The 26,480-nt window shown below is 42.4% G+C and overlaps 1 protein-coding gene across 1 annotated transcript in view; it reads left to right on the forward strand.

Moving 5' to 3' along the window:
* Nucleotides 1-25,316, forward strand: part of TMC2 (transmembrane channel like 2) — an 88,682-nt gene extending 63,366 nt beyond the window's left edge. The window contains exons 16-19 of the mRNA XM_082428579.1: nt 7,058-7,183; nt 10,566-10,644; nt 11,493-11,604; nt 23,442-25,316. Coding sequence (XP_082284705.1) covers nt 7,058-7,183; nt 10,566-10,644; nt 11,493-11,604; nt 23,442-23,656 — 532 coding nt within the window. The 3' untranslated portion in view covers nt 23,657-25,316. The remainder of the gene's footprint in view (nt 1-7,057; nt 7,184-10,565; nt 10,645-11,492; nt 11,605-23,441) is intronic.
* The last annotated feature ends 1,164 nt before the right edge of the window (nt 25,317-26,480 follow it).

Here is a 26,480-nt window from a genome sequence, read left to right on the forward strand (position 1 = left end):
ACCAGGCTGAGGGACAACCACGTGGCAGAAGTGGCAGAAGCTTCTTTAGCCTTCTTCCTGAGCAAGGCTTGGAGGGCTGGGCTCTGGGTGCAAATGCCGGTGCCCCTTTGCCCAAACCACCCACTTGTTCCAGGCAGGAGGCCAGTGAGTAGGCCCGTGCCATGTCTGGCCCTCGCCACCTGCCCCGCTCTTGCTTCATCTGCTCCCTGAGGCCCTGACAGCTGACACCCAGATAGCAGAGGAAGGGACCCACGAGTGGAGCCCAGGAGGACACATGACTGCCACCTCCTTCCTGTCACTCTTCTGATCAAAACCCACCAACAGCTAGCACATTCATCCCTCAAGCATTTTCACAGCTGTCCTCTCACTTGCTTCCGAGCTTTACTCAATGGTCACCTTTTCAGTGAGGCCTTCCCTGGAGACCCTAACTGAAATCACACACACACACCACACACACACACACACACACACACACACACACGTCATTACTTCTGTTTATCACATCTCTTTACCAACATCTAGCATGCCATTCTTTCTGCTTTTTTATCTTGTTTGTTGTCTGTCTCCCCCACCAGACCATAAGCTCCATGCAGGTGTGATTTTTTTTTTTTCTTTCTTTCTCCCTGCTTTACACCCAGTGTCTAGGAGAAAATTTATGGTCAGTGCTTGAACCAGACCCTTCACCTGGCAGAAATTCACTTTTAAGGTTTGGACCAGATCCAGGCAGGCAAGATAAATGAGTGAGATGGGCAGCATTGCAGAGCATATAGTTAAAAGTAAGGGTTGGTAAACTACATCCCATGGACCAAATCCAGACCACCTGTTTTTGTAAATAAAGTTTTATTAGGACACAACCTCACTCATTTGCTTACATATAATCTATGGCTGCTTTCTAACTACAACAGCAGAATTTGAGTAGTTCCAACAGAGGCCATCTGGCTCACAAAGCCTAAAATCTTTTTTGGAGAAAAATTGCCACCACTCCTGATTTAGAGCATAGACTCTAGAGCTGGCTCTGTCGTTTGCCAGCTGGGTCATCTTGAGCAAGTTACACAGCAGATTCATTGCCTCTGAGATGGAAAATTTCACAAGCTTTGTTAATTTGTTCAGCTATGCCACCTTCTCCTCTGTATATAGTTTGACCATTATCAGTTGTAGCACGTCACAGCAGATTCCACTTTATTTCAGTTGTTGCTGTGAGGATTTAGTGTGCTGTTATCTGTAGAGTAGTTGAAGGCGTGTGCTAATCCATAGTAGGGCATATATACGAATTTGTTAAGATTGAGCCCTGCCCGAATTCGGGGTAGCTGGTACTCATAACAATGCTATGAGGTGGGAAGCATTATCTACACCAGGGGTCAGCTAACTTTTCTTTTTTAGAACCTGATAGTACATATTTTAGGCTTCGGGGATCAAGAGACAAAATCAAGACTATTATGTAGGTACTTACATAACAGGAGAGAAACAAATGCCCACAAAGTTTTTACTGGCAAAATTCAAAATATGATAATAATAGAGTATAATTTTTTGTAATACAGGACTACCAATGAGAAGAATGGAATTCTTTTGAGGGGGGAAGAGGTGATATTTCACATAATAGAGGTTCAGAGATACTATTCTCTATCATCAAAAATCAGTTGTCCTGCCCAGATAGCCATCTTTGCTGCCAGATCCATTTTTGTACGAGACATGGCAACACATCTACCACCATAGGAAAAAAATTTGCCATAAAGCTTTATTACTGCCAAGCCATCAGACTGCTGTGCAGTAGGGCAAGTCAGGATATTCAGTTTCTATTTTTGATAAAAATTCACAGATATGAAAATGATTAAGTCATGAGAGCAAATGAAGTTTACCATTGACACTCTTGACTCAATTGTACATGATAGATTCAAATATTTTCTACAAATTACTTACTGATGAATAAGAAAATGAATAACCATAGTGTGCACACACTGAAAATTTCACAAGCTTTGTTAATTTGTTCAGCTCTGACTTCTGCTCTACATATAGTTTGACCATTATCAGTTGTAGCACATCATAGCAGATTCCACTTCATTTCAGTTGTACTGAATTCCATTCCATTCAGTTGTTCTAAATTAGTGTTTTCTCAATTTCTTTGAGAAAATTTCACCCATATATGTCCTGCACAGAATATTCATAGGAGTTAATTCTTCAGTCACTTCAGACTTGGCATTAACTCCTCAAATAAACTAAGCAGTATCAGTAACATCTATTGACTCATTAAGAGCCAAGGAAAACCACCTGAGATCACTTGCCTTGTGTTTGAATGTCCTCAACTCTTCAAGCAACTGCTCTTGCTGGAAAATCTAAAAGTCTTAAGTATATTTTCTCTGAATACATTCCTTCAGCTCCTACAATTTAATTACTTCATCACTGGTAAATGAGGACCATGATTTTGGAAACTAGAGGAAAGGGTATCCTTGTTATATAGAGACAGAAAGCTTAGATAAACTATGTCCTTCAGTTGTATGGAAAGCTGAATTTGTAAATGATAAACTTGTATATTTAGCTGAGGATATTTTTTTTCTTTTTCTTTTTCTTTTTCTTTTTTTTTTTTTTTTTTTTGGTTGCACTGCGTGGCATGTGAGATCTTAATTCCCTGACCAGGGATCGAACCCACGCCCCCTACAGTGGAAGCACAGAGTCTTAACCACTAGACCGCCACAGCTGAGGATATTTCTTTTTATTTTTTTTGAAGATCAATCTTAGTAAAAACTTTTTTCTCTGTTTTTTTTAATTGAAGTATAGTTGATTTACAATATTGTGCTAATTTCTGCTGTACAGCAAAGTGATTTAGTTATACACATATATACATTTTTTTATATTCTTTTCCATTATGGTTTTTTTCCAGGAGATTGGATATTGTTCCCTGTGCTATACAGTAGGACCTTGTTGTTTATCCATCCCATATATAATAGTTTGCATCTACTAATCCCAAACTCCCAGTCCATCCCTCCCCCTCCCTCCCTCCCCCTTGGCAACCACAAGTCTGTTCTCTATATCTGTGAGTCTGTTTCTGTTTTGTAGATAAATTCATTTGCGCCATATTTTAGATTCCACATATAAGTGATATCATATGATATTTGTCTTTCGCTTTCTGACTTACTTCACTTAATATGATAATCTCTGGTTGTATCCATGTTGCTGCAAATGTCATTGTTTTGTTCTTTTTAATGGATGAGGAATATTCCATTGTATATATGTACCACATCTTCTTTATCCATTCATCTGTCGATGGACCTTTAGGTTGTTTCCATGTCTTGGCTATTGTGAATAGTGCTTCTATGAACATAGGGGTGCATGTATCTTTTTGAATTATAGTTTTGTCCAGGTATATGCCCAGGAGTGGGATTGCTGGATCATATGGTAGTTCTATTTTTAGTTTTCTGAGGAAGCTCCATACTGTTTTCATTGTGGCTGCACCAACTTACATTCCCACCAACAGTGTAAGAGAGTTCCCTTTTCTCCACACTCTCTCCAGCATTTGTTATTTGTAGACTTTTTAATGATGGCCATTCTGACCAGTGTTAGGTGGTACCTCATTGTAGTTTTGATTTGCATTTCTCTAATAATTGGTGATATTGAGCATCTTTTCATGTGCCTACTGGCCATTTTTATGTCTTCTTTGGAGAAATGTCTGTTAAGGTTTTCTGCCCATTTTTCAATTGGGTTGTTTGTTTTTTTGTTGTAGAGTTATATGATCTGTTTGTATATTTTGGAGATTATAGCTGAGGATATTTCTAAGTAAAATGTTGAAGGTGCAGCCTAGATTCTTCTTGCTGTTTATACTAAAAATGTGAGAAGAAAGAGATAAATTGAGGAAAGAACTGATAAGCAAAAAGGAACCAGGACTTGATGATTTGGGAAATTCTCAGACTGTCCAGTTTGCAGAAGACTCTAAAAACAGATCCACTGTTAGGAAAGCATGCTCTAAGGAGAAAGCCAAGGAGGAGGCTGGACAACCTTTTGCTAGTGCTTCTGAAGGATCTGAATATTCATTCACACAGATGATTCTTTAAGCATGTAGCTCGGATCCTCTCAACCATCTCAGCAGAGGCCAGAAATAGAAATGGAATTATCTGGGAAAGATCTGTGTAGGACGCTCTTGTGTAATGGACTGAATTCCCACAACATACTTGGAAGACCCACCAGGTATTTGAGATTGTTGTATGAGCAGTATCACAGCTTGGACTGAAAGGGGCAGAGAAGAGACAAAATGAAGGAAAGCTGTTGGACTCCAAATATTCTATAGTCAGTAAACAGGCGATCAAATCTACTCAGCTGAAACCTGTGCTACTCTTCAAGAAAAAGGAAGGGTGACTCCGAGGCCAGAGTCTTGGGCCTGGAGGGCAGAGCTGCAAGCAGGCACAGAGGGTTGAGCCAAGAGAAAATTATTCTCAGACCTTTGAAATCTAATGGAATTTGGCTGATTGGACTTCAAAATTGCTGGGAACTGGTGATTCCTTTCTTCCTTCCATTTTCTTCCTTTTGGAATTGGAATATCTATAACTGTTATCCTATGGCTGACCCACCATTGTATTTTGGGAGTAAATAACTTGCTTTCTAGTTTCACAGCTCCACAGATAGAGAGAAATTTTGCCCCAAAATGGATCATACCCAAAGTCTCACCTACACCTGATTTAGATGAGATTTGGGACTTTGTAGGGATGGTGGTGAATATATTTTGCAGGTGGAATGAGTATGAATGTTTGGAGGCCAGAGAGCAGACTGGTGGGCTGAATAATGGCTCCCAAAGATATCCAGGTCCTAATCCCTGGAACATGTGGATGTTACCTTATATATCAAAATGGTCTTTGCTTATCTGATTAAGGATGTTGAGATGGGGAGATTGTCTGAATTACCCAGATGGGCCCTAAATCACGTGTCCTTATTAGAGGGAGGCAAAGAGATATTTGACTGTAGAAGAGCAGTAAGTGATGTGACCTTGAAAGCAGAAAGAGATTTGAAGATTCTATGCTGCTAGCTTTGAAGATAGAGGAAGGGGCCATGAGCCAAGGAATGCGGGGAATGAAGCTCTAAGAGTTGAGAAAAAGAAACAGATTCTTCCCTAGAGCCTCCCTCTGAAAGGAGAGCAGCCCTGCTGACACCTTGGTTTCAGTCCAGTGAAACCATTTCAGACTTTTTGACCTCCAGAACTGTAAGAAAATAATTTGTATTGTTTTAAGCCTCCAGTGTGGTAATTGGGTACACAGTAGTCACTGAAAACTAATGCATCATCTAATACGTCATAATTCAATGACAAAATAATCCACATTCTATTGTGACTTAAGCATCACATTTGAAGTCCACTTTTCTTGTTTTTACAAAATGGGTATGCAGTAGTAATTAAAAAAATAATAGGGATTTCCTGGCGGTCCAGTGGTTAGGACTCTGCGCTTTCACTGGCGAGGGTGCGGGTTCAATTCCTGGTCGAGGAACTAAGATCCCGCAAGCTGCAGGGCACAGCCAAATAATACTACTAATAATAAATTAAATGTTATAATATGGTGATATGCATGGCACTTGAAATGCTGTCATGTTATAACTACATCATTGCAATTTGTAGTGCGCTGTGCAACAGTACTAAGCATCGAGATGGCCACAGATGTTTGCTAACACTCATCTCTGCTATTATAGCACAAAAACAACCAGAGACTATACATAAACAAATGAGCATGGCTGTGTTCCAATAAAACATTTACAGACACTGAAGTTTGAATTTCATACTTCAATTTTTATGTGTCACAAAATATTATTCTTCTTTTGATATTTTTCCAATTATTTAAAAATGTAAAAGCCATTCTTAGCCCACAGGCCTTATAAAAACAGGTAGCAAGCCAAATTTGGTCCATGGGCCATTGTTTGCTAACCCCTGATTGACACATAAGAGAAAAATGAAGCTTCTAGATGCAACGTTTTGGGGGGCACTTATAATTTGACAGCCCCATACTCAATGTTTTATATGAATTCATGTCTATGTCCTCTAAACAATCTGAGACAAATGCTGTTATTATATTTATAATACCATATTGTATATACTATTTTATTATTGTACTATATTATACGGATGAGGAAACCAGGGCAGAGAAATTTTCAGTATCTTGCCCAAAGATATCAAACCTCTACAGCACTAACCAACAGAATTTTCTATATGAGGGAAAAAAATCCACATCTGCTCCTCAAATATAGTAGCTATTAGTCACATGACTCCTTGAAATGTGTGACTAAGAAACTGAATTTTTAATTTAATTTAATTTAATTTTAATAACCACATTGAAAAGTACAGCTCTAGTGGGAAGAGTGAGAGTATGAATACAGGCAGAAAGTGAGTAAGTAAATTGTCCATGGTGTCCCACAGCTAATAAATGGAAGAGAGAGGATTTAAATCGGGAATTTCAAACCATAAATTACAGTTCTTGGCACCAAAGCTACCAACCAAAAGCCAGGAGCAGACAGTAGTCTCTGGGCAGGTATTTGTGGAAGGCAGTCTGCATAATGGTTCTTAGGTATTCGAAGAAAATCAAAATTACTGTTGTGAACTGTCCAAGAGCCTGCCCTAGGCAATACTGGAACTCTCATCTGAAGACTAATTGTAGGTATTTTTGAGTCACCATGAGGCTGTCCATCACATCAGTATCTGGAGAGCTGCCTCCAGGCCCAGGGACCCAGAGGAAGCTCCATGTTGGTCTCGTAGCTACATCACAGGCCATTTTCTCCCATGAGAGTATAGGAGAAAACCCATTTTCATCTTGCCGAGGAAGGTGCCAGGCACAGGAGACCAAGGTAGTTTGAGAGGTTGTGAGCCGCCGATGACTTGAAGCTGGGGAGCCAGGGTGCTGAGGCAGCTCTAAGCCCTCGCCTACAGGGCAGCCCCACATGGGGGCTTTTTCCACTGCAGTCCCTGTGGAGAAGAGCCCTGTTCTTCCAGAAGAGTAGTTGTGAGTGGTGGCCTGGACCCTGCAGGGTATGTACACAGTTGTTTATGCCATATGAGCTTCACAGCACGCTATAATGTATTCTCTCCTCTTTCCAGTGGGAAAAACAGAATGTATGACGTCATCCAAGAGACAGTCGAAAACGATTTCCCAACCTTCCTGGGCAAGATTTTTGCTTTTCTCGCCAATCCAGGCCTGATCATTCCAGCCATCCTGCTGATGTTGTAAGTTAGCCAGGGGCCATGGCTCTGCCTCGTGGAAACCTCCCCGAGACTTCCTTGGCAGGTCCTTCTTTCTTGCCCTCTCAATCTGGATTTCCCAGAAGCAGATCCTCAGACAAAGACTTAAACGCAATCTAAATTGCAACTGGAGGGGGCAGTGTGTGTAGGGAAGTAAGACAGAGAAGGGACAGGAAGGTGCATTCTAACTACTGGGGTGACTTTAATCCTGCTGGGAGTTCTGGGAAAGTGTGCCTCTGAGTTATCCTGCTCAAGGGTGAGGGATCCGGGGCATCTGTAGACCAGTTCCCATCCATCACTGGTTGAGTGCTGCTGGGAGATGTGGAAGGGAAGAGGCGTTGGTTAATTGCCTGGCAGTTTGGGCCAGCTGCCTTCATGGACAGAATGGTTTCTGAGTGTGGGGCGGGGCTTCAGGCACTGGCAGCTGTAAGTCTTTCAGTGAGCACACTGAAGATAGAGCCCAAAGCATAAGGTGAGTACTGACATTGTCTGCAGCACCCTCCAAAACATCCACTGGAAATATCAAAGACCCCTTCCCCAAGAAAGCTGAGGCCTGATGCAGCCTGTCCCTGGCTGGGCCCGCAGGACTTCTCTACAGAGCACCCCCCATGCACTAGAGTGTTCGGTGCGTTTGTCACCATCCCTCTCACAGACTGAAGATGTGCGTGGGCTTGGCGATCTCTGTATCCCCAACACCAGCCCCATGCCTGGGGCGTAGGAGGCAAACAATGAACGCTCAAGGAAGGAACAGGGCAGGAAATTGTGAAATACTCCTAACGTACAGAAACATACAGACAAGCATGTACAGGATCACAAGATTAAACAGATGTTAACATTTAGCAATATTTGCTTCAGATCAGTCTCTCTTTTTAAAAGAAATAAATGTTACACTTCAAGCCCCACCCAGTCTTTCTCTCTCCCTCCCTGTCCAAAGGTGACCACTATTTGGATTAGTTTTCCTCATTTCCAATCTGGACCATTTAATCACGTGTATGTACTATTGTCTTCTGAGTTCAAAAATTTTTCATGACTCGTTCAGACTACACAGCTTTCCTCACTCACATTATGTTTGGGGGACTTTTTCATGTGGATCCATGAGCACACATTTTCATGGCTCCACTGTATTCCATTGTGTCACAAAAATAATCAATAAACAATCTATAATAGGAATAGAAAAGAGTTTTTATCTGAGCCAAACTGAGGACTATAGCCCAGAAGACAGCTTCTTAGATAACTCTGGGAAGTTGCTCCAGAGAAGCATGGTTTTCAGCACAATTTTATATCTTGACAGAACAAAGAACATTAAACAAATCAGGGATACATTCCTTCAAGGTTTCAAAAAAAAAAAACAGATCAGCACATACACAGTGAGTCAGTACGGCCTTGGCATCTGGGAAGGGAATCTTATCATCAAAGGAAGACCAGCATTGGAATCCTAGGAAAGGAGACATTTAATCTTTATTTTTCACATGGACATTCTTTACTTCTGGTCAATGTGCCTTTTTCTTTCATAATTAAAACAGATATAGGAGGTCCCTGATGGCCTAGTGGTTAGGAATCTGGACTTTTACTGCCATGGCTCGGGTTCAATCCCTGGTCAGAGAACTGAGATCCCGCAAGTTGCAAGGTCACCAAAAAAAAAAAAAAAAAAAAAGCATATGTACAATGTATGCTTGATAGGTCACAAGCAGGCTACTTTAGTTAGCATAAAATTCAAGTTAGCTCATGTATAAACCAGAATGACTTCCCCATACCTCAATATGTGAAAATTTCTTTTATCAGTTGTGTGATCAAACCACAATTTGACCATTTCTCTGCATAGAGATAGGTTGTTTTCACTTTTTTGCTATTGCAAATGTGCTCCTTATATGTCTCCTTGTGCGCATATTACAGTTTTCTCTAAGATAGACTTCTAGACGTGGTATTGCTGGGTCATAGGTATGTTTTTCTTCAATCTTTGAAGACAGTGCTGAATTGTCTCCCAAATAGGTGTATTTCCTTACATCCTTGACTTCAGACATCCTCTGCTTCTAGTCCTGGCATGAAGGAGGGCTGACATGGTAGTGACAACCACCTGAGGAAATTCTGGAACCCAGACACCAAACCTGACCTTACGGGGGTGGCACAGGGAAATACTAAGCTTGGAAACAGCCTCAGGAGGAACACAGCCACCCAGGAGCATTTTATCTTCTCTGATCTCTGGCTCCTCCCTAACAAATGGGCTGTGAATTAGGAGAGAGGGCGAGGCCTCGTGGGCGCCTTCCCAACAGATGGTGGTCCCTTGCCTGTCCTCCTTCTGGCCTCTTGTCGCCCACGGTCCTCTGAGTCTTTGCTTCAGGAAGCTCACGGGACAGCCTCTGACCCACACTCTGCCAAAGGCAGCGTGGTTCCTCCCTTCTGCCTGTAAGAGAGCTCGAGGATTCAGCTGAAGTGGCTCAGGGCAGACCCACCCTGAGGGCAAGGATCAGAAGACCCCAGCTGGAGCAGCCGGGGCTTGAAATGCAGGAAGAAAAGTGACAGATAAGGACAGGCCGTCGGAGCACCCAGTCCAGGAGGCATCCGGGGCTTTTGTGGCCCCTCCTTCTCAGGTGGTACATCCAGGACAAGCCCCAAATCCTAGATCCTGTGAAAGGGAAGCCCAGGCTATAGCCTCAAAGGACACCCAGCCACCCAGTCAGCCAGTGGGGGCTGGGCTCTGAAAACCACAAGCCCAGGACAGACATTCCCATCAGTGCACCCTGGGCAGAGGGCCTTTGGGGTCTATGCAGTTGCGTTTCTAGGCAAGCTTGGAGCAGGTCGCTTAGCACCTCTCTCTCCTCTCTCAGCACTTGAAGACTTTGGCGTCAAATGTGGTCTCCGACTAGTGCAAATAGATAGGGTGGCCTTGGGCAAGTGACTTAACCTCTCTGCATTCCAGGATGCTGACCTGTAAAGACGGGAGTCATCCTTTCTTCTTCACAGGGTTTCATCAGAGCCAGTGAGACGTGGAGTGGGATGCACATGGCTCAGAGCCTGGCACAGGGCAGGTATCCAGGAAACACAAGCAGCTGCTTCTGCCGACAAGAAACCCTGCCTCTCCCCTGCCTCTTCAGGTTTCCCAGAAGAGGACTGATTCCTTTAGCTAAGCTTTATTAAACACTCTGAGAACTAGAAATGTGTTCAATAAAATAAAGAGAGAACAGGGATGTCCAAGACCTTGTCAATGTTAAGTGGAGAACTTAGGATGGTAAGACCTCCCTCCACCCTGCCCAGAGGCAAAGCCTGGTCACCTATTCCAGAAAGCCTGCTGTGATTCCTCAGGAAGGGTGTCCAGCTCTTGCCATTTTCCAAGATCACAGTACCCCCAGAGCATGCTTTTCTCTTGCAGCCTGGCCATTTACTACCTGAACTCAGTTTCCAAAAGCCTTTCCCGAGCTAATGCCCAGCTGAGAAAGAAAATCCAAGCGGTGAGTCTGTCGGGAGTTTTCATTCAAAAAGATGTTATGTTTTTGGTTTTTGCTAATTTGCTCTTTGAGCCCAGTTATATTCTTTAAATGGCTTTCTTCTAAACCAAACCCCAAATTATCTGCATGGTAGGAAGCAGCCTTGAGAGACTCAATGACATGCGTTTATATTCTGAGGGTATTTGGGAATACATAACAGTAATGACTTAAATTTTGAGCGGTTGCTAAAGAACAGGAGAAACTCAATAGATTAAACCAATGTTCATACACAATAAAACCAGTACCCACAGTAATTCCTACCTATTAAAACTAAAACTAGAAATACTAAAGAAAACAACATTGTCAGAACAACATACTGTTTGTGCCCCATGACCTAAGGAGTCTCTTAAGTCCCCTCCACACTGGGGCAGCCTCTCTCAACATCCGCTGACACGCTGACTGCCTTTTCTGCTCTCCCAGCCCCCAACCCCACCTTCTTCACGTGGTAAAGGCTCTACACCAATCCTTCCTAAGCCCTGTCTTCCTTGCTTCCTCACCCCCTCTTCTGGAACTAATCTCATCAGCCTCACTGCCAGTTCCCCACCCACACTTCCTTCTGTTGCTCTCACTGTCCTCCTGCCCAGGTATAGAAAACCACTGAAATACAGGATTGGCAGAGGTTCTGTCCTCCCCTGGCCAGACGTTCCTTCAAATGCCATGCAAACCTGAGTCCCAGGTGCCCTCTCCAACCAGCGGTGAGGACAAGAACCGGCTACTTAAGGTGGCTGCCCTCTAGATCTCACCATCCTGGGCTCCGAAACTCAAACACTCATTTCCCTGGCCAGGATCAACCTTTCATTTTTTTCCTGCAGCTACGTGAAGTTGAAAAGAGCCACAAATCTTTCAAAGGCAGAGCCACAGCCAGAGATTCAGAGGACACAGCTAAAGGCAACTCCAAAAATGCCACCCAGCTCACCAAAGAAGGTAAATTCTATTTCATGATGATTACTTTTACAAGGTCACGTGGGAAAGTGTAGAGAGCAAATGCTGTGAAATCAGATACATCTGGGATTGAAATCAGATTTCTGGCAATTATTAGCTATATGAAGTTGGGCAAAATAAAACAAGAGTGAATCACAGGCAACCTCGCGGGTGGTACAAATGAGGTGGGATTATGCGTGTGAAGTGCTACACAGACTTCCTGGCACAGAGAACCAATGAACGTGAGCTGGTAGGAGGAGGAGGAATGTCTGTAAAATGGGGAAATACCAGGGTTGTTTCCCTCATTTCTATCCCGAGTCTCTCACCACATTTTCTGTGGTGATGGTTCTTCGTCATTTCGTCTTCGTTTCTGAAATGACTTTGTCTTCTTCACTCTCACTCCTGAGTCTGTCATTTCCCGTGTCATATCCTCTTAATATCTGGCTATTTAACCCAACGAAGGAGCACGATTTGTGTCCCATCCAGATCCCTTTAAGATGCTCTGAGGTTGGCTGACAGGAATCACTGCTGCCAGGGTTGGAGGAGGTATTTGTTTTGTGTGCTGTTTTAAGCATTTTCTTTAGGAGGAGAAATAGGGAGACTTGCATCTAGCAGCTGCTACTCCCACCAGAACCAGTTTGTATTCTCTTAGAAAAAAGAGCAGCACTGGAATAGCTAGAATAACAGGGTGAGAAAAAGCCACACATATTCCAAAAAAGGTGCCACGGAGCTTCAAAGGGAAATAATCACAGACCATCTCTACCTTGGGAGCGAGGAAAGGTCAAATTGAAAGAGACCATCTCTGAGCTGATCTCATTTTCCAAGGATTGTCCCTGTGTCAAAATTAAAATATCAATATGCGGTAATTTTGATCTTCGATGTGGAAATTGAATGAGATGCACAAGAAATGGCTGAGCGTTTAGGAGTTAGAATTTTTAGTGCAGAAATTACTTATCATTTATTTGATGCCTTTGTAACATATAGGCAAGACTCTAGGAGAAGAATTTAAGCACATAGCAATATTTCCCTGAAGATGAAAATCCTCAGTTCTTGAGCTCCAGTAGTGCAGAGAGTGACTGTAGAAGCAGATCAGGAGCAAAAATGGGCACCTGTGTGTATCCCTAGCAAACACTTGTTGATATTGGAATAGCAACAAGTATTGAAATAAGCCATAAACAAGTGGATGTTACAAAAAGAGGACAAGAGGTCTGTGTCAATGTAGAACCTATTCCTGGTGAGTCTCCAAAATATATGGAAGACATTTCAAAGCTACAGACATTCTTGTCAGCAAGATCAGCTGCAGTCCATCGATAGCTTGGAAGCCTCATTCAGAGATGGAATGCAGAAGAACGAATGGCTGGCACTTACTGTGGAGCTGAAGAAAGTGTTTTTTGTGGGGTTTTTTGTTTGTTTTTTTATTATTTATTTATTTTTTTTTTAATTTTATTTTTTAAAAACTCCCCATTTATTTTTATTTATTTATTTTTGGCTGTGTTGGGTCTTCGTTTCTATGCGAGGGCTTTCTCTAGTTGTGGCAAGTGGGGGCCACTCTTCATCGCTGTGCGTGGGCCTCTCACTATCGCGGCCTCTCTTGTTGCAGAGCACAGGCTCCAGACGCGCAGGCTCAGTAGTTGTGGCTCACGGGCCTAGTTGCTCCGCGGCATGTGGGATCCTCCCAGACCAGGGCTCGAACCCGTGTCCCGTGCATTAGCAGGCAGACTCCCAACCACTGCACCACCAGGGAAGCCCTATTTATTTATTTATTTTGGCTGCGCTGGGTCTTCATTGTGGCATGCAGGATCTTTAGTTGCAGCATGCAGACTCTTAGTTGTGGCATGTGAACTCTTAGTTGCAGCATGCATGCAGGATCTAGTTCCCAGACCAGGGATTGAACACTGGCCCTCTGCATTTGGAGTGTGGAGTCTTACCCACAGGGCCACCAAGGAAGTCCCTGAAGAAAGTGTTTGAATTCCCCTAATTTTTCCACACAGGGCAGGAAATGGAGTAAATGTGATACTATGTTGTCATATCACCAACAAAAACAAGACAAAAAAATGGAATGGACGTATTTGGACACCGATGGAAGGAAAAAATAGGTTTATAAAACATTTTACATGAGAAAGCAAGAAACTTACATTGGTTTGACAGTGTCCATTCATGTCCCCATGATCGTGGGAGGCCTCGGCCTGCAGCAGCTTTAAGCAAGGTTTTGGTTCCTGGCCAGAGATTAAGGTCGAGTTGCAGCAGTGAAAGCGCAGAATCCTAGCCACTAGACAAATGGTCAGTGATAAGGCCCTGGCCCTTCAGCTTTGCAGAAAAGAATTCCCACAAAGAAGGAAAGTAGTGAAACAAGTAAAGTGTTTATTAGTAGGAAAAAGAGTACAGTACTTGTGGATAGACACACGGGCAGGCTCAGAGAGAGTCACGCCCTTGTGGTAATTTAAATCACTTATATGGGGCATTTCTTCTGGGTTTTCTTTGGCCTATCATTTTGATTTGCCTGGTTCTGAGTCTGTATTTGGTATATCTCTGGGTCCTCCCCTGTGTGTGCATGAGCATCTTTCAGCCAAGATGGATTCCGGCAAAGAGGCCTATGGGTGGCCTTGACATCACTCCCCTTTTGACCTCCAAGGAGCTTTCTAGTCAGGAAGGTCTCCTCGACTTCAAGAATGAGAAATATGTGGTCTTTTATCTCTTATCTGGGCAGGGCCCAGCCTCCTCTCTTGATCATCCTGCTATTGATATTTTGGAGTTTCTGTCCTTGGGGAATGAACTCTAGCTGCTTACCCCTGGGGGGGCCCCATCTATCTCCTACCTCAACTACAGTCCCAATGTTCCTGTCCACCTTACCCACTCCCTTCCCCTCTTTTCTCTACTGGCTGCTGATCTAAAGTTTGCCCCTCTCCAAATTTGAATTTTTTATTACAGATCTAAAGCTCTTTCTTTCCATTTTATGCTGATTAAGTCAATATTACAGTATATGAAAGGGTTATCTGAACATATCAGTGGGACTAGGGTGTGGGGGAGAGCTGAGGAAGATGGTTATTCTTTCCCTGGAAAACTCCAGTAGCCTCTGTTGCTGCCCTCATTTAGCTTCTCTTTCTTGACGTAAGCACTAGAATGACACTGATGTAACAAACAGGCCAAAAACAGCTAATGGCTCAAACACAATAAAACTTTATTTCTCACTCCATAAAGTCCAAATTGGGTGTTTCCACTTGATGGCCACTTGCTTCCCAAGTGGTAATGTTAGCGCAAGTTCGTGTGCCTGATGCCAAAATATTGGCTCTCTGTGCACTGATGCCAAAAGGAAATACAAAGACAGAGTTTTGGAGGAATGAGAAAGAGTACCTTTATTCTTTGCCAGGCAAAGAGGGAACACAGGGGGCTAGGGCCTCAAGAACTGTGCTCCCCTCCCTGGGGAATAGAGAGAGGTTTATATCCCAGGGCTTGTGGCCTGGGGTAGGTGATAAGGCTCAAAGTAATGAAGGTCTTGCATGTTTTTCTTTTCTTCTGCAAATATACAGCCAATGCTGGCCTCAGGTGGCTCAGCAACCAGATCTGGTGTCCCTGAATTTATTGTGACCTTCTTTTTGAAATGCAGAATGCTACAAGGGAGTATAGGGGGAGAAGAATGCCAGGTGCAGAGAACAATTCCTATGGAGTCAGAGAGTAATTAGCTTTGTTTAACTTTGTGATGGACAAGTCTAGCTACAAGTGTTTGTTAGTAGTAACTGCCAAAGAATAACCAGGATTGCTTAACTCTTTCAGGCCTGTTTATGCTGTCTCCCCAGCCTGTTCATTGTTTCCTTATTTTCCTCGTTTATCAGAAAAGAAAAGTCTCATTTCTATTTAAGAAAAGTCTCATTTCTATTTTTGCTGCAACAAATTCCCCACTGCTAGTTCATTCCCTCCATATCAATGGAGGAAGGGAAATGGGCATCGTTCTTACCTGGCTGAGGACAAAACTTCAGTTTTGCTCCATTTGACAAGCATCAGCTGTCCAGCCCAGGGGCCCATCTATCTCCTACTTAAATCCCCCCTGAGATACATGAACCCCAAGAAATCTTTATTGATAGGATGAGAGATGACGGTCTGTCTTCTGTAGCTTCTTCAGACTGGCAAGGGGCTCATATCATAGACCTTACCTAGTTGGGGTCATGGAGCTCTCGCCTTGTCTCATTAAGGGGCCCCAGGGTGACTTCTGTTGTTATTTTGGCAGGATCTGTTCCGAGGAGTGGCTGGAATCTCTGTATCATGATTATCTTGATGTGAACCTGTTGTATTCTGGAAGAGACAAAACTTAACAAGCAGTTTTAAAAAAGGCAGAGGCCAAGGATCAGGAAAAGAATGACTGTAACCAGGGGCCAAAGCAGGAATAAGAACCAAGTTACATTTGATAACAATTTTAATTGTGGTCCAGATAGAGTCAGTGTTTGGGTTATCCTGTCCAAAGGAATGGAGCCATTTGGCATGGTCATATATAGTTTTGATGTCTTTTCTATCAGCCCAGTGTGATTGATGTAGGTGTAACAGACTCAGAAGTAGTTGGAGGAGTGACCACCTGAATATTAATAGACAGAATAGATCTTAATTCTTTTTAGGAGAATGAGGCTGAATCCTAATCTAGACTTGGCACTTTGAGGAGACTTGTAGCCAGGTAGCCAGTTGTCTAATTTTAGCCAAGTAGGTTTTAACCTTTTATGTGGTATTAACATATAATAAACATATAAACCAAAGCAGTTGCCACTGTTAGTAATTTTAGTGTTTTTCTAGGTATGAGAAAATTCAAGAACTTGGGTTTATGAAAATCCTTACCTGAAAATATCTAACTATCTGAAGGCCTGTTCTGTCAGTTTTTCCCAGAGCACAGAATGCCTCATTTCTGATCTCCCCCCTGAACAGAGTTCAGGGGGTGTTGAAGCAGGGGGTGTTGAAGGTCAGCAGCTGTAGCAGCTCATGATTTAATCCTTGTAGAGGTAGACCGCAAGTGTCAGTTTCCAGTCAGCAGGGCCCCTTCATGGTCATAAGTTCGACAACAGTTTGGGGGGGCATTTTATGACCATTTCATCCCATGGTGCTAGGAATGCTCATTCCTAAGTCTGGTAAAGATTTTGTTGATAGGCTACTCAATGTGCTATTACTGAATTAGGCTTTACTAGTATCAAAAAGTCTCTGGACCACCTGGCTTACTAGTCTCTTATGGTCCAGGAAAATATTCGCTCTTGTTGTTTCTTTCCATATATAGAGTTACACTATTACAATCATTGATCTCATATGGAACTATATATCATCATTTTATCAGAGGCTCAGTCACACATTTGGTAATGCAGGAAACAACAATCTTGTAAAATAGACAAAATACAAATAACATAGCTAGCAGTATTAGTAAAGTCATAAGTACGAATTAAGCCAAGAACTTCCATGAGGTGTGGCCCAGTATATCACAGGTCATCTGACTTAGTCTGTTCTGTACCAATCCTTATCTTTCAGGGAAATTGTATATTGGCATTGTCAATATACAATTAGGTGTATATACACCTAATATTGTATACACCTATCTTGTATATACACAATATACAATAAGGCACCCAGCCCAATTTTCTAGTGTTACTAGACTGATTATCCTCAGTATAGTCTGACTGTTTCTTTAAATTTAAATGACCATAGGCTGGTGTTAATCTCCTGGTAGTAGATCATGGAGCATCTGATCTTCATCTAAAGATTGATTTTTGAAGTTAGGCTTCAGAAACACACTTAGAATGTCCTTCTGACAGTTTAATTAACTTTTGTAACAATATAACATAACAGCAGGGAACTATCTGAGAAATGAGTCTTAGTAAACACAGACCTTAATTAACAAAACTAGAATCTAATATTTAGGGAAACATAATTTTTTCTAAAATTATCCCAATTTCTATTAAACATAGCCAAGACTAATTTGTTTTTAAAATTAGTGTGGTCCATTGACCACATAGGTTTCTTTACATTGACTCTGGCATAATTCCTCAGAAGGAGTCTCAGACTAAATTCTCAAAGTCCTCTCAAGGCCAAGAAAGCCATGCCAAAGGCCCGCCATCCTAGCTGGATTTTTCTCTTCTAGAGGTTTTAAAAATACTTTGAGATTTCTGTATCTGTCAGGAGACTGTCTTCTTTATTTACCTGATAAGGCTGTTCATTACCCAACGGTCTCCAATTTTTTTCTGCGGGACCAGGCAGAGAGAAAAGAAAATTGTTTTAATTTTACCCACAGGTATAAATTACCAAATTGTTGTAAACCATAAGTAGCTTGAGGAGAAGAGCTTCTTTATATCTGAAAAACAAAGATTAAAAGCCAGTAATATGTCAGACAAAAAGTCATAAAAATTATCATCATATTTAGCAGTTCAGTTGATCCCATGTAATTAATTTTTGTTCTGTTTGAGTCCAGTTTTTCCATTAGTTCTGTTGTCCTTACCTGATGATTGAGGATGATAGTGACCGTGATAATTCTTAAGAAGTTTGTGAAGTTTTTGTTAAGCCTTGTGTGATTTGTCCACTGAAGTGGGTGCCTTGATCACTGGAGATTGTAGGAAGTATACCCCAAGTGGAAAACACATTTTAACCTTTTTTTTTTTTTTTCATTTTGAGGGCATTAACCCTGTAGCCAGGAGAAGGCTTTAACCCATTAAATAAAAATGAGGTTTGTCAGGGAGCCGGGAAAAGCCAAGCAGCTGTCTTGGATTTTCCATAGCCCTGACTGTTTAATTTACAGCTATTGTTGACCCATTTTGAATTCTCTGACTTAGGAGTAGACTGTTGCCATGCTACAAGGACATCAGGATAGCAAAAGTCTGACAACAAGGGGTTAATTTTTGTAGTAGCAGAATGAACTTTATCTACCTGGGTCATAATCTTCATAGGTCATTGTGAAATAATACTTATTTACTTTATCAAAGTAACAAAATATTTTAAAAACAAATATAAATCACTTAAAGGCAAAGAAATGTACACAGTCTGTTATCAAAAGCAGCATTCCAAGAAAACTTTGTTCTCTTAACAGAGAACCAAATTCCAGTCTGGTACCAGCTTACTGTTAATCACAAAATTTATTTGCCTAATTAATCTTTAATTTAATCTTAGAAAGTCCTTTCTATAAATCTTGAAGAGGTAGCACTTTTGCAAATACATTCGAGTGAAAGCGAAAGTGTCTATAATGACAAAAGATTTAAGAAGGCATGTTTAAAATCTGATTACAATGCAATTGACAAAGTAACTTGGTTACTGCTGTGATGTACAACACTTTAAGATGATAACTAGAATTATGACTGATAACATTTTACCCGGACATATCAGAAATTTAGGAATCCCATATAATTTCTAGAGTATCTATATTAGTAACATTTACCATGCAATATAACCTAAGAAGATTTGTTGCTCATTTGACAATATTTCGCATGTAATTTAACATACCAAATCAACCTAATTAGTTTAATATCTCTCCTTGGGATGTTTTAGTATCTTATTTTATTTGGCAGTGGCCTAGTTATTCAATAAACTTCCATCATTTAACTTAATTTAGCACTACTCTAAATTTTCAAGTCGTCAAATATCTGGAGAGATTATTCTTAAGTAGACTTTCCTAAACATAATTATTCCTAAAAAGTTTACCCAAAGCTCTTATCTCATTTGTTTTTTCTTTTTAATTTAGTAGATAGAGATTTATTAGACAGAGATCTAACTTGTTCTTTTTAAGAACTAGGGAAAATGTCATGGTATGGATTATACTACTATTTATTCAACCATTCCTCTGTTAGACAGTCATGCTGTCTCTGGGTAAGAGTGATGCTAGCAAGGCAGTCTTCTTTAGCAAAGCAAACATTTGGACAAGGCATGGGGATAAATTGAAAGACTTTGGGGAGGCGTGGATTTCAGAGTTTGGAAGACTTTCAGGAGTAGAAGTGGGTTGAAGTCAGCTGTAGAAGCATGGTTTCTTGGGTCAGACTGCTTGGCTGACTCTCATAGAAATTTATTCACAGAGGGAAGTTATCTTTTTTTTTAAATGTCTTCAACATTTTATTCCAATAAGTATAGCTTGTATTAAAAACTGCTTTGAAAGATGTTACAATTTAAAGAAACTGGGTAAAGGGTTCACAGGATCCCTTTGTATTATTTCTTTTTTTTTTTAATTGGGGTATAGTTGCTTTACAATGCTGTGTTAGTTTCTGCTCTACAGTCTTATTTGTATTTTCTTTTTTTAAAAGTTTCTTCACATCGAGTTACTTTCCTTGTTGACAAATTTGCAACAGATATAATAAGATCTTATTTAGCTTATATTAAACCTAGGCACAATAAAAGTACACTTAATGTTGATGACTCTAAAGACATGTCTATATTAATTAGATCAACAAACTTAAACATTAACACCAGTATTAATTTAATATTGAATATTTCCCAGTTCACGTGAACCTGAAATTCATTTAGCTTAATTTCTCTTGTATTTAGAATTGTTTGATTTGTAAGCACTTACTTTTCTTTTAAGCCAATTAAATAGAGCTCATTTACAAATTAACCTCAGCAATATAATCCAAAGACAAGAACACATACTGAGACATACACAGGTATCCAGACAGACAGAGATCTCATAGCTTCTGCTTGAGATTTAAAATGTCTCTTTGCCCCACCCCCCTTTTTTTCTTGGCTTGAAGTTCTACTAATTAACCCAAGGCTGAAGTCTCAGGCAAAGTGGGCCGTGTTTGTATCTCAAGGACATGATAAGTGTTAACTTCAAGCTTTCTCCTAGGCATATTTTTATTCTCTCAGGGTCAGAATTCTGAAAAAAAGTACTTCAGCAAGCTAGCTTTTTCTAATTGCACATGTAAAAAAGAATTAGTTTGGCAATTTCAAAAAAAGTTTTATTTTAACCAATTTTCTCCAGAGTCTAAAGAATATTATGGCCATACTGTCAAAAGAAAATCATCTTTCCTTTCTGTAGTCATAGTTTCATAGCTAAAATATAGACCAAATCGTGCTTGAATTGGCCCTAATAACAGGGGGAGACTGGCTGATAAAATGTTGTCCTAGCAGGGATTGTTTCTCTGGGGAGGTGGGGTCTTAGTTTGATCAGAAGAATCTGGAACAGTAAGGGAACTTGCAGGAGTGGGGAAAGCTTGGTTCCCCCCTGAGAGTTGGGAGGAGTTAAGAGGGGATCATTTATAATGTTAGGAGAGATTTTTTGATTCCTCAGGCTTTTGATTACGGAGTCACATAGAGCAGGATTATGATAAAAGGGGCATAAAGTCCTGAACATAAGGGAACCTCAGTCCATTTTCCCATCCTGTGGCATTAAAGATCTAATTGTAAGAGATCCATTTTCAGGCCATTTTTTTTTGTCACTGGATGATAGCTATAGGTCGACCAGTCATTTAAAAATTTTCCCAAGGGGTTCCCAGGTGAGGGTGGAACCTTAGAGGAAGCGCTTCCCATTTTAGTTCAAGCAGTTAGTACCAGATGTCTGCACGCTCAAACCAAACCTCGTTAGTGGAAAGTCACACTCAAAGTAAAACAAGCGGCAAAGAGATGCACAGATATCAAAAAGCCAAACATCAGTAATGCCCAAACGTGACTTCCAAGTCCCGCTAAGCCTGTGATGTTTGTCCAAAACGGCACCTTACAAACAGAATTCCCCTTTACAGGGAGAATTCCCCAAATTGGAACTGAAGTTCCCCAAACAGACAAAGTCAAAAGACCTCAGTTGTGCACCCCAGAGGACTTACCAAAATGCTGGCGGGTGTGTCATGACGTACCAAACACCCTCTTTCTGATATTCCAAGAGTTAATGTCTTCTCAGAGTAGAAGTCCGAGCTGGCACAGGGAAGGGAAAAAGAAGGTGTCCTCAAGGCAAAAAAAAGCTTCAGCAGCTTCTAGGTCAACCTCTCCCCCATTCTCCACCGCAGCCTCAGAGTTCTGCAGCCGAGAAGGCGGGTCAGGGGGCACGGCCCTGCGGCAGGGAGTCCCTGGTGATCTGGCCTCAGAGAAATCCCCCAACGCTCGTCTCTCCTGAAGGAGGCTGGTGTGGAGAGAGATTCCCAAGCCTCCGATCAAGCCAAGGGGCCCTGCAGGGCCACCTGCCCATGAGAAGATCCTGGACGAGCCCCTAAAACTTGATTCCAAAATATTGACTCTCTGTGCACTGATGCCAAAAAAGAAATATGGAAACGAGAAAGAGTAGCTTTATTCTTTGCCAGGCAAAGAGGAAACACAGGGGGCTAGGGCCTCAAGAACTGTGCCCCACTCCCTGGGGAATAGAGAGAGAGGTTTGTATCCCAGGGCTTGTGGCCTGGGAAGGTGATAAGGCTCAAAGTAATGAAGGTCTTACATGTTTTTCTTTTCTTCTGCAAATATACAGCCAAAGCTGGCCTCAGGCGGCTCAGCAACCAGATCTGATGTCCCTGAAGTTATTGTGACCTTCTTTTTGAAACGCAGAATGCTACAAGGGAGTGTAGGGGGAGAAGAATGCCAGGTGCAGAGAACAATTCCTATGGAGTCAGAGAGTAATTAGCTTTGTTTAACTTTGTGATGGACAAGTCTAGCTACAAGTGTTTGTTAGTAGTAACTGCCAAAGAATAACCAGGATTGCTTAACTCTTTCAGGCCTGTTTATGCTGTTTCCCCAGCCTGTTCATTGTTTCCTTATTTTCCTCGTTTATCAGAAAAGAAAAGTCTCATTTCTATTTAAGTCTCATTTCTATTTTTGCTGCAACACGCCCAACGCACAGTGAGGCCAAACAAACTGAAACGTCAGAGTTTGGAGCAGAGAAAGGTTTATTGCAGTGTCATGCAAGGAGACAGGTGGCTCATGCCCTAAAAGTCCCAAGCTCCCCAGAGGGTTTCGACAAAGCATTTTTAAAAGCCAGGTGAGGGAAGGGGGTCATAGGGTGTGTGATCAGCTCATGCACAATTCTCTGATTGGCTGATGGTGAGGGAACAGGGTGGTGTCACTGGGGTTAACATTATCAGTCCTTAGGCTCCAGGAGGCCTGGGGCTATGTTCTCATGGTCATCAAGTAGTTAACCTCTTCCATTTGGTGGGGTGTTTTCACATCTGTAAAACAACTCAGGAAATGTGCATCAAATACTGTTATCTAGGTACTTCAGAGAAGAGCTAAAGCAGAGGATATGGGGGAAAGCCTGTCCCAGGAAGGCCCCATAGGGTCCTGCTCGGTTACAGTGATGCGGGGAACCCTGGCTCTGTCCGTCCTGTGATTCTACGTGCATCAAGCTGGGACGGGGAGGAGCCTGGAGGTCACACATGGACATGGTGCCCATCAAAGCCTGGACTTCAGCCACAGGCCATACCATCCACGATGGAAACTTAGTCTATTTCTATGTCCCTGGAACTGGATTTGGTGAAGAACAAGCCAGTAATTGCCCCCAACAAAGAGCTGAAGGAGAGAAACAAGTAAGCGAAAGAGCTGGAAACGGATCTGATTAGCAGGAGCACCATTCTGGGGCTGATCCAAACAGTTTCCACAACCCTATCATCATATTTGACCCTGGTAGCCACCTGTGAGGCTGTTATTATGCTCCAGTTTTATTCTCAAGAAAACCAGGCTCACAGAGTCTAGCCTAAGGCCAGCCTTCAAAATCTAGTTCTCCAGACAGCTCCTCTTACATGGCTGTTTATGCCAAGACTAGGCCAAGGTGCACCTAGATGCCTGAGGGTGATCCGACCATTCTCACCTCACTAAATAGGACTGAAAGCTAATGACAGCACAGGGCAGCTCCAGAAAGCTCCAGTTCCACACCAGGAAACTGTAGGGAAATCTCCCACATCCTCATTCTTGTCTTGTTCATTTTGCAGGGACCGCACATCACCCTGCTAGCCCAAGCCAGACCCTGGACCAGAAGGCGCAGGGCTCTAGGGCCTCCAGTTCTGCTGGCAGGACTGTGTCACCTGCCTCCCAGCACCCCCTGGCGTCAGACCAGACTCTGGCCAAGCGCAGCCTCAGGCTCGTCCTTGGAGGTCAGCCTCTGGAAGGAGTGCTCAGAAACCTCCCCACTGACAGCTGGGACTAATGGAGTATGGTCCTGGGGCTGATCCTTGGGCCCCCACCGGCTCACCTCACCCCCAAAATCGTTCTCTCTTCCTCTCTCTTCTCACACACATGCACATTCTCCCTCTTCTCAGTGAACACGGAAACCTTGATTACTCAGTCTCAAGCCCTTGTTAGCTACCAAAACAGGAGGACAATGGCTTTATCCACCTTTTAGAAGAGTTGAGCCTTCCCCTCACTAACTGCCCTTCCCTGTATCTTGGCTCAGGCAGCTCTAGGCCTTGCACTCACAGCGGTTTCCCTCGGCTCCAGACTTGGGAAGAGGGGGCAGGACCATGACCACCATCATAGACTTTTTGCAAGGAGCCCATGTTGGGACAGGTTTCTGCCAGCCCCATCAACTGGGAGGAGGTTGCAGAGGGACCCACATTCCTGATCACCACCTCTATCCAAAGGAGGTGAGTCAGTGTAAACAAAAGGTTGAAGAAGCCGATGAAAATAAAAGTAAATGAACTGAAGTCCTGCCTTGGTGAGTGGGAAGATGGTGATTCCCCAGAAACTAGCCGGAGGGGAGCTGATGCCATCAAGCACCAAAAATGCACTGGAGCCTCCGGGGCAGCAAGGCAAGGAGAGAGAGCAGTGTGGTTCTTCTTATCTAATTGAAGTAAACAAAATATTTCTTAGGGCATAAAAATCTTACTCATGCACAAAATTCTAAAAGCAATTTGATTGTTTATTGTAAAGGGACACGGAAGATGGTTTTGGGGGGAGTTTCGCAAAGGGTGCAGTGCAGAGCCTTGTCTCCGGCAATGCTGTGTGTCACATACTGGTTCTGTGCCGAAGTCTCGTGGGGGCATCAGCCCTGGAGGCCAGACCGCTGAAGAGGCCTTGCCAGCAAGGGCAAGTATCAGCAGGGTGCCAGTAACAACCCAGGACTTCCAGTGGTTACCCTCAGGCTTCCAAGGTTAACCAATATCCCTACACACCCACCACAAACACAGACAAATTATCCTGTTCTGATGACGCACAATTTTATGTGAAGGAATGTATTTGTTATCCGTTGTTGCATAACAAATTATCCCCCAAACTTAACAGCTTAAAGCAATAAACATTTATTATCTTGCACAGTTTCTGTGGGTCAAGAACTTGGGATTGGCTTCACTGGGCAGTTCTGGTTCTGCATATTGCAGTCAAGATCTGAGGCAGGGCTATAGTCATCAGAAGATTTGACAGGGCTAGAAGATATGTTTGCAAATGGCTCACTCACAGCTGCTGTCAGGAGCCTTCGGTTCTTTGCTGGCTATCCACAGACTTGATTACTCCCCACGTGGACCTCTTCATAGGGCTGCTTGGGTGTCCTCACAACACAGCAGCTGATTTCCCCCCAGAGCCAGTGATCCGAGACAAAGCAAGGAGGAAGCCACAACGCCTCTTATAACCTGTTCTAAGAAGTTACACTATCAATTCCACCAGTTTCTATTCATTAGAATGGAGTCACTAAGTCTAGCTTACACTCAAAGAGAAGGAAATTTGGCTTCATCTCTCGAATAATTTTTGGACATATTTTAACAGGAGATTTCCTAATTCGAATAGTTACCAGATCTCTATCAAGAAAACGCTAAAGCTTTCTTGAAAGACATCCATCAGAGGATTTGTTAATGGCGGCTCCTGCGACTGTCAAGCACAACAGGAAACTAGGTAAGCTAGGGAGTTGGGTAGAGAAAGAAGGCAAGGGTAAGAGAGGAGGGATGTTCATGTGGTGTGGCTTTACAGCTGGGACATGTCGTTAGAAAACTGTCTAAAGTGTGCTTTCATCTCTGCGTTCTCAGGTTTGATCTTCCAGCTAATTCCATCTGAAAGCTTCGCTACTCAGCCTATCCAGGGGTCATCAAGCATGAAGACCGCTCTTCCCTCCTTCCCTCTTTCCTTCCCTTCCTTCCTTCTTTCCTCTCTTTCTTTCTTTCCTCAGCTCACCTAAGAATGATTTGAACTAGAAAGTCTATTTAATAATTCATCCGTAGGAATATAACTGGTATCTTACTGATATTACCTTAGTTTGTCTGTGAATTTGTCTTACTGGAGGGAAATGAAAGAGACACTGAATTTTTCTGTCAGACACTATTTCTACAGTGATCCTTTCATTTCTAATAATATACATGCTCAATGTCCATAAAGAGCTCCATTATACACAGAACCACATAAGTAGGAACACACTTTTGCTGAAGATCAAGGGGGACACCTGATCACCCTGTGACTCACACACTCACAGAAACTGGGAGTGATGCACCAGCCAGTAGGGACCTGGGCAGGGTACAAACAGCATCCAGTACACTGGTGATCCTCAATTCAGATATGCTTTGTAGAGCCCTACCCAAAGCTGGGGCACCAAAGTTCCACATGCTGTATAAGAGACAATAAGGAATAAACCTGCCAGGCAAAAGGGACATTTGACTCTTTACCTCAGCAGAAAGTGGTGGACAAAAAGTCTCCTTTGAGAATTTATATCCACAAGGCAACCCTCACACAGAGAATCAAAATCCCCATACCAGCTGCGTGTTCAAAAAAAAAAAAACACTCAAATGGAAAATTTAATTTAAAGTGATCTTAGATTATTTACCATCACATCAAAAAGAATAAAATACTTAGGAATAAACCTACCTAAAGAGGCAAAAAACCTGTACTCCAAAAACTATAAGACGCTGATGAAAGAAATTAAAGACTATGCAAACAAATGAAAAGATATACAGTGTTCTTGGATTGGAAGAATCAATATTGTTAAAAAAGACCATACTACCCAAGGCAGTCTACACATTCAATGCAGTCCCTATCAAATTACCAGTGGCATT

The sequence above is a fragment of the Balaenoptera physalus genome (assembly GCF_965194825.1).
Source record: "Balaenoptera physalus genome assembly, chromosome: 16".
NCBI lineage: Eukaryota > Metazoa > Chordata > Mammalia > Artiodactyla > Balaenopteridae > Balaenoptera > Balaenoptera physalus.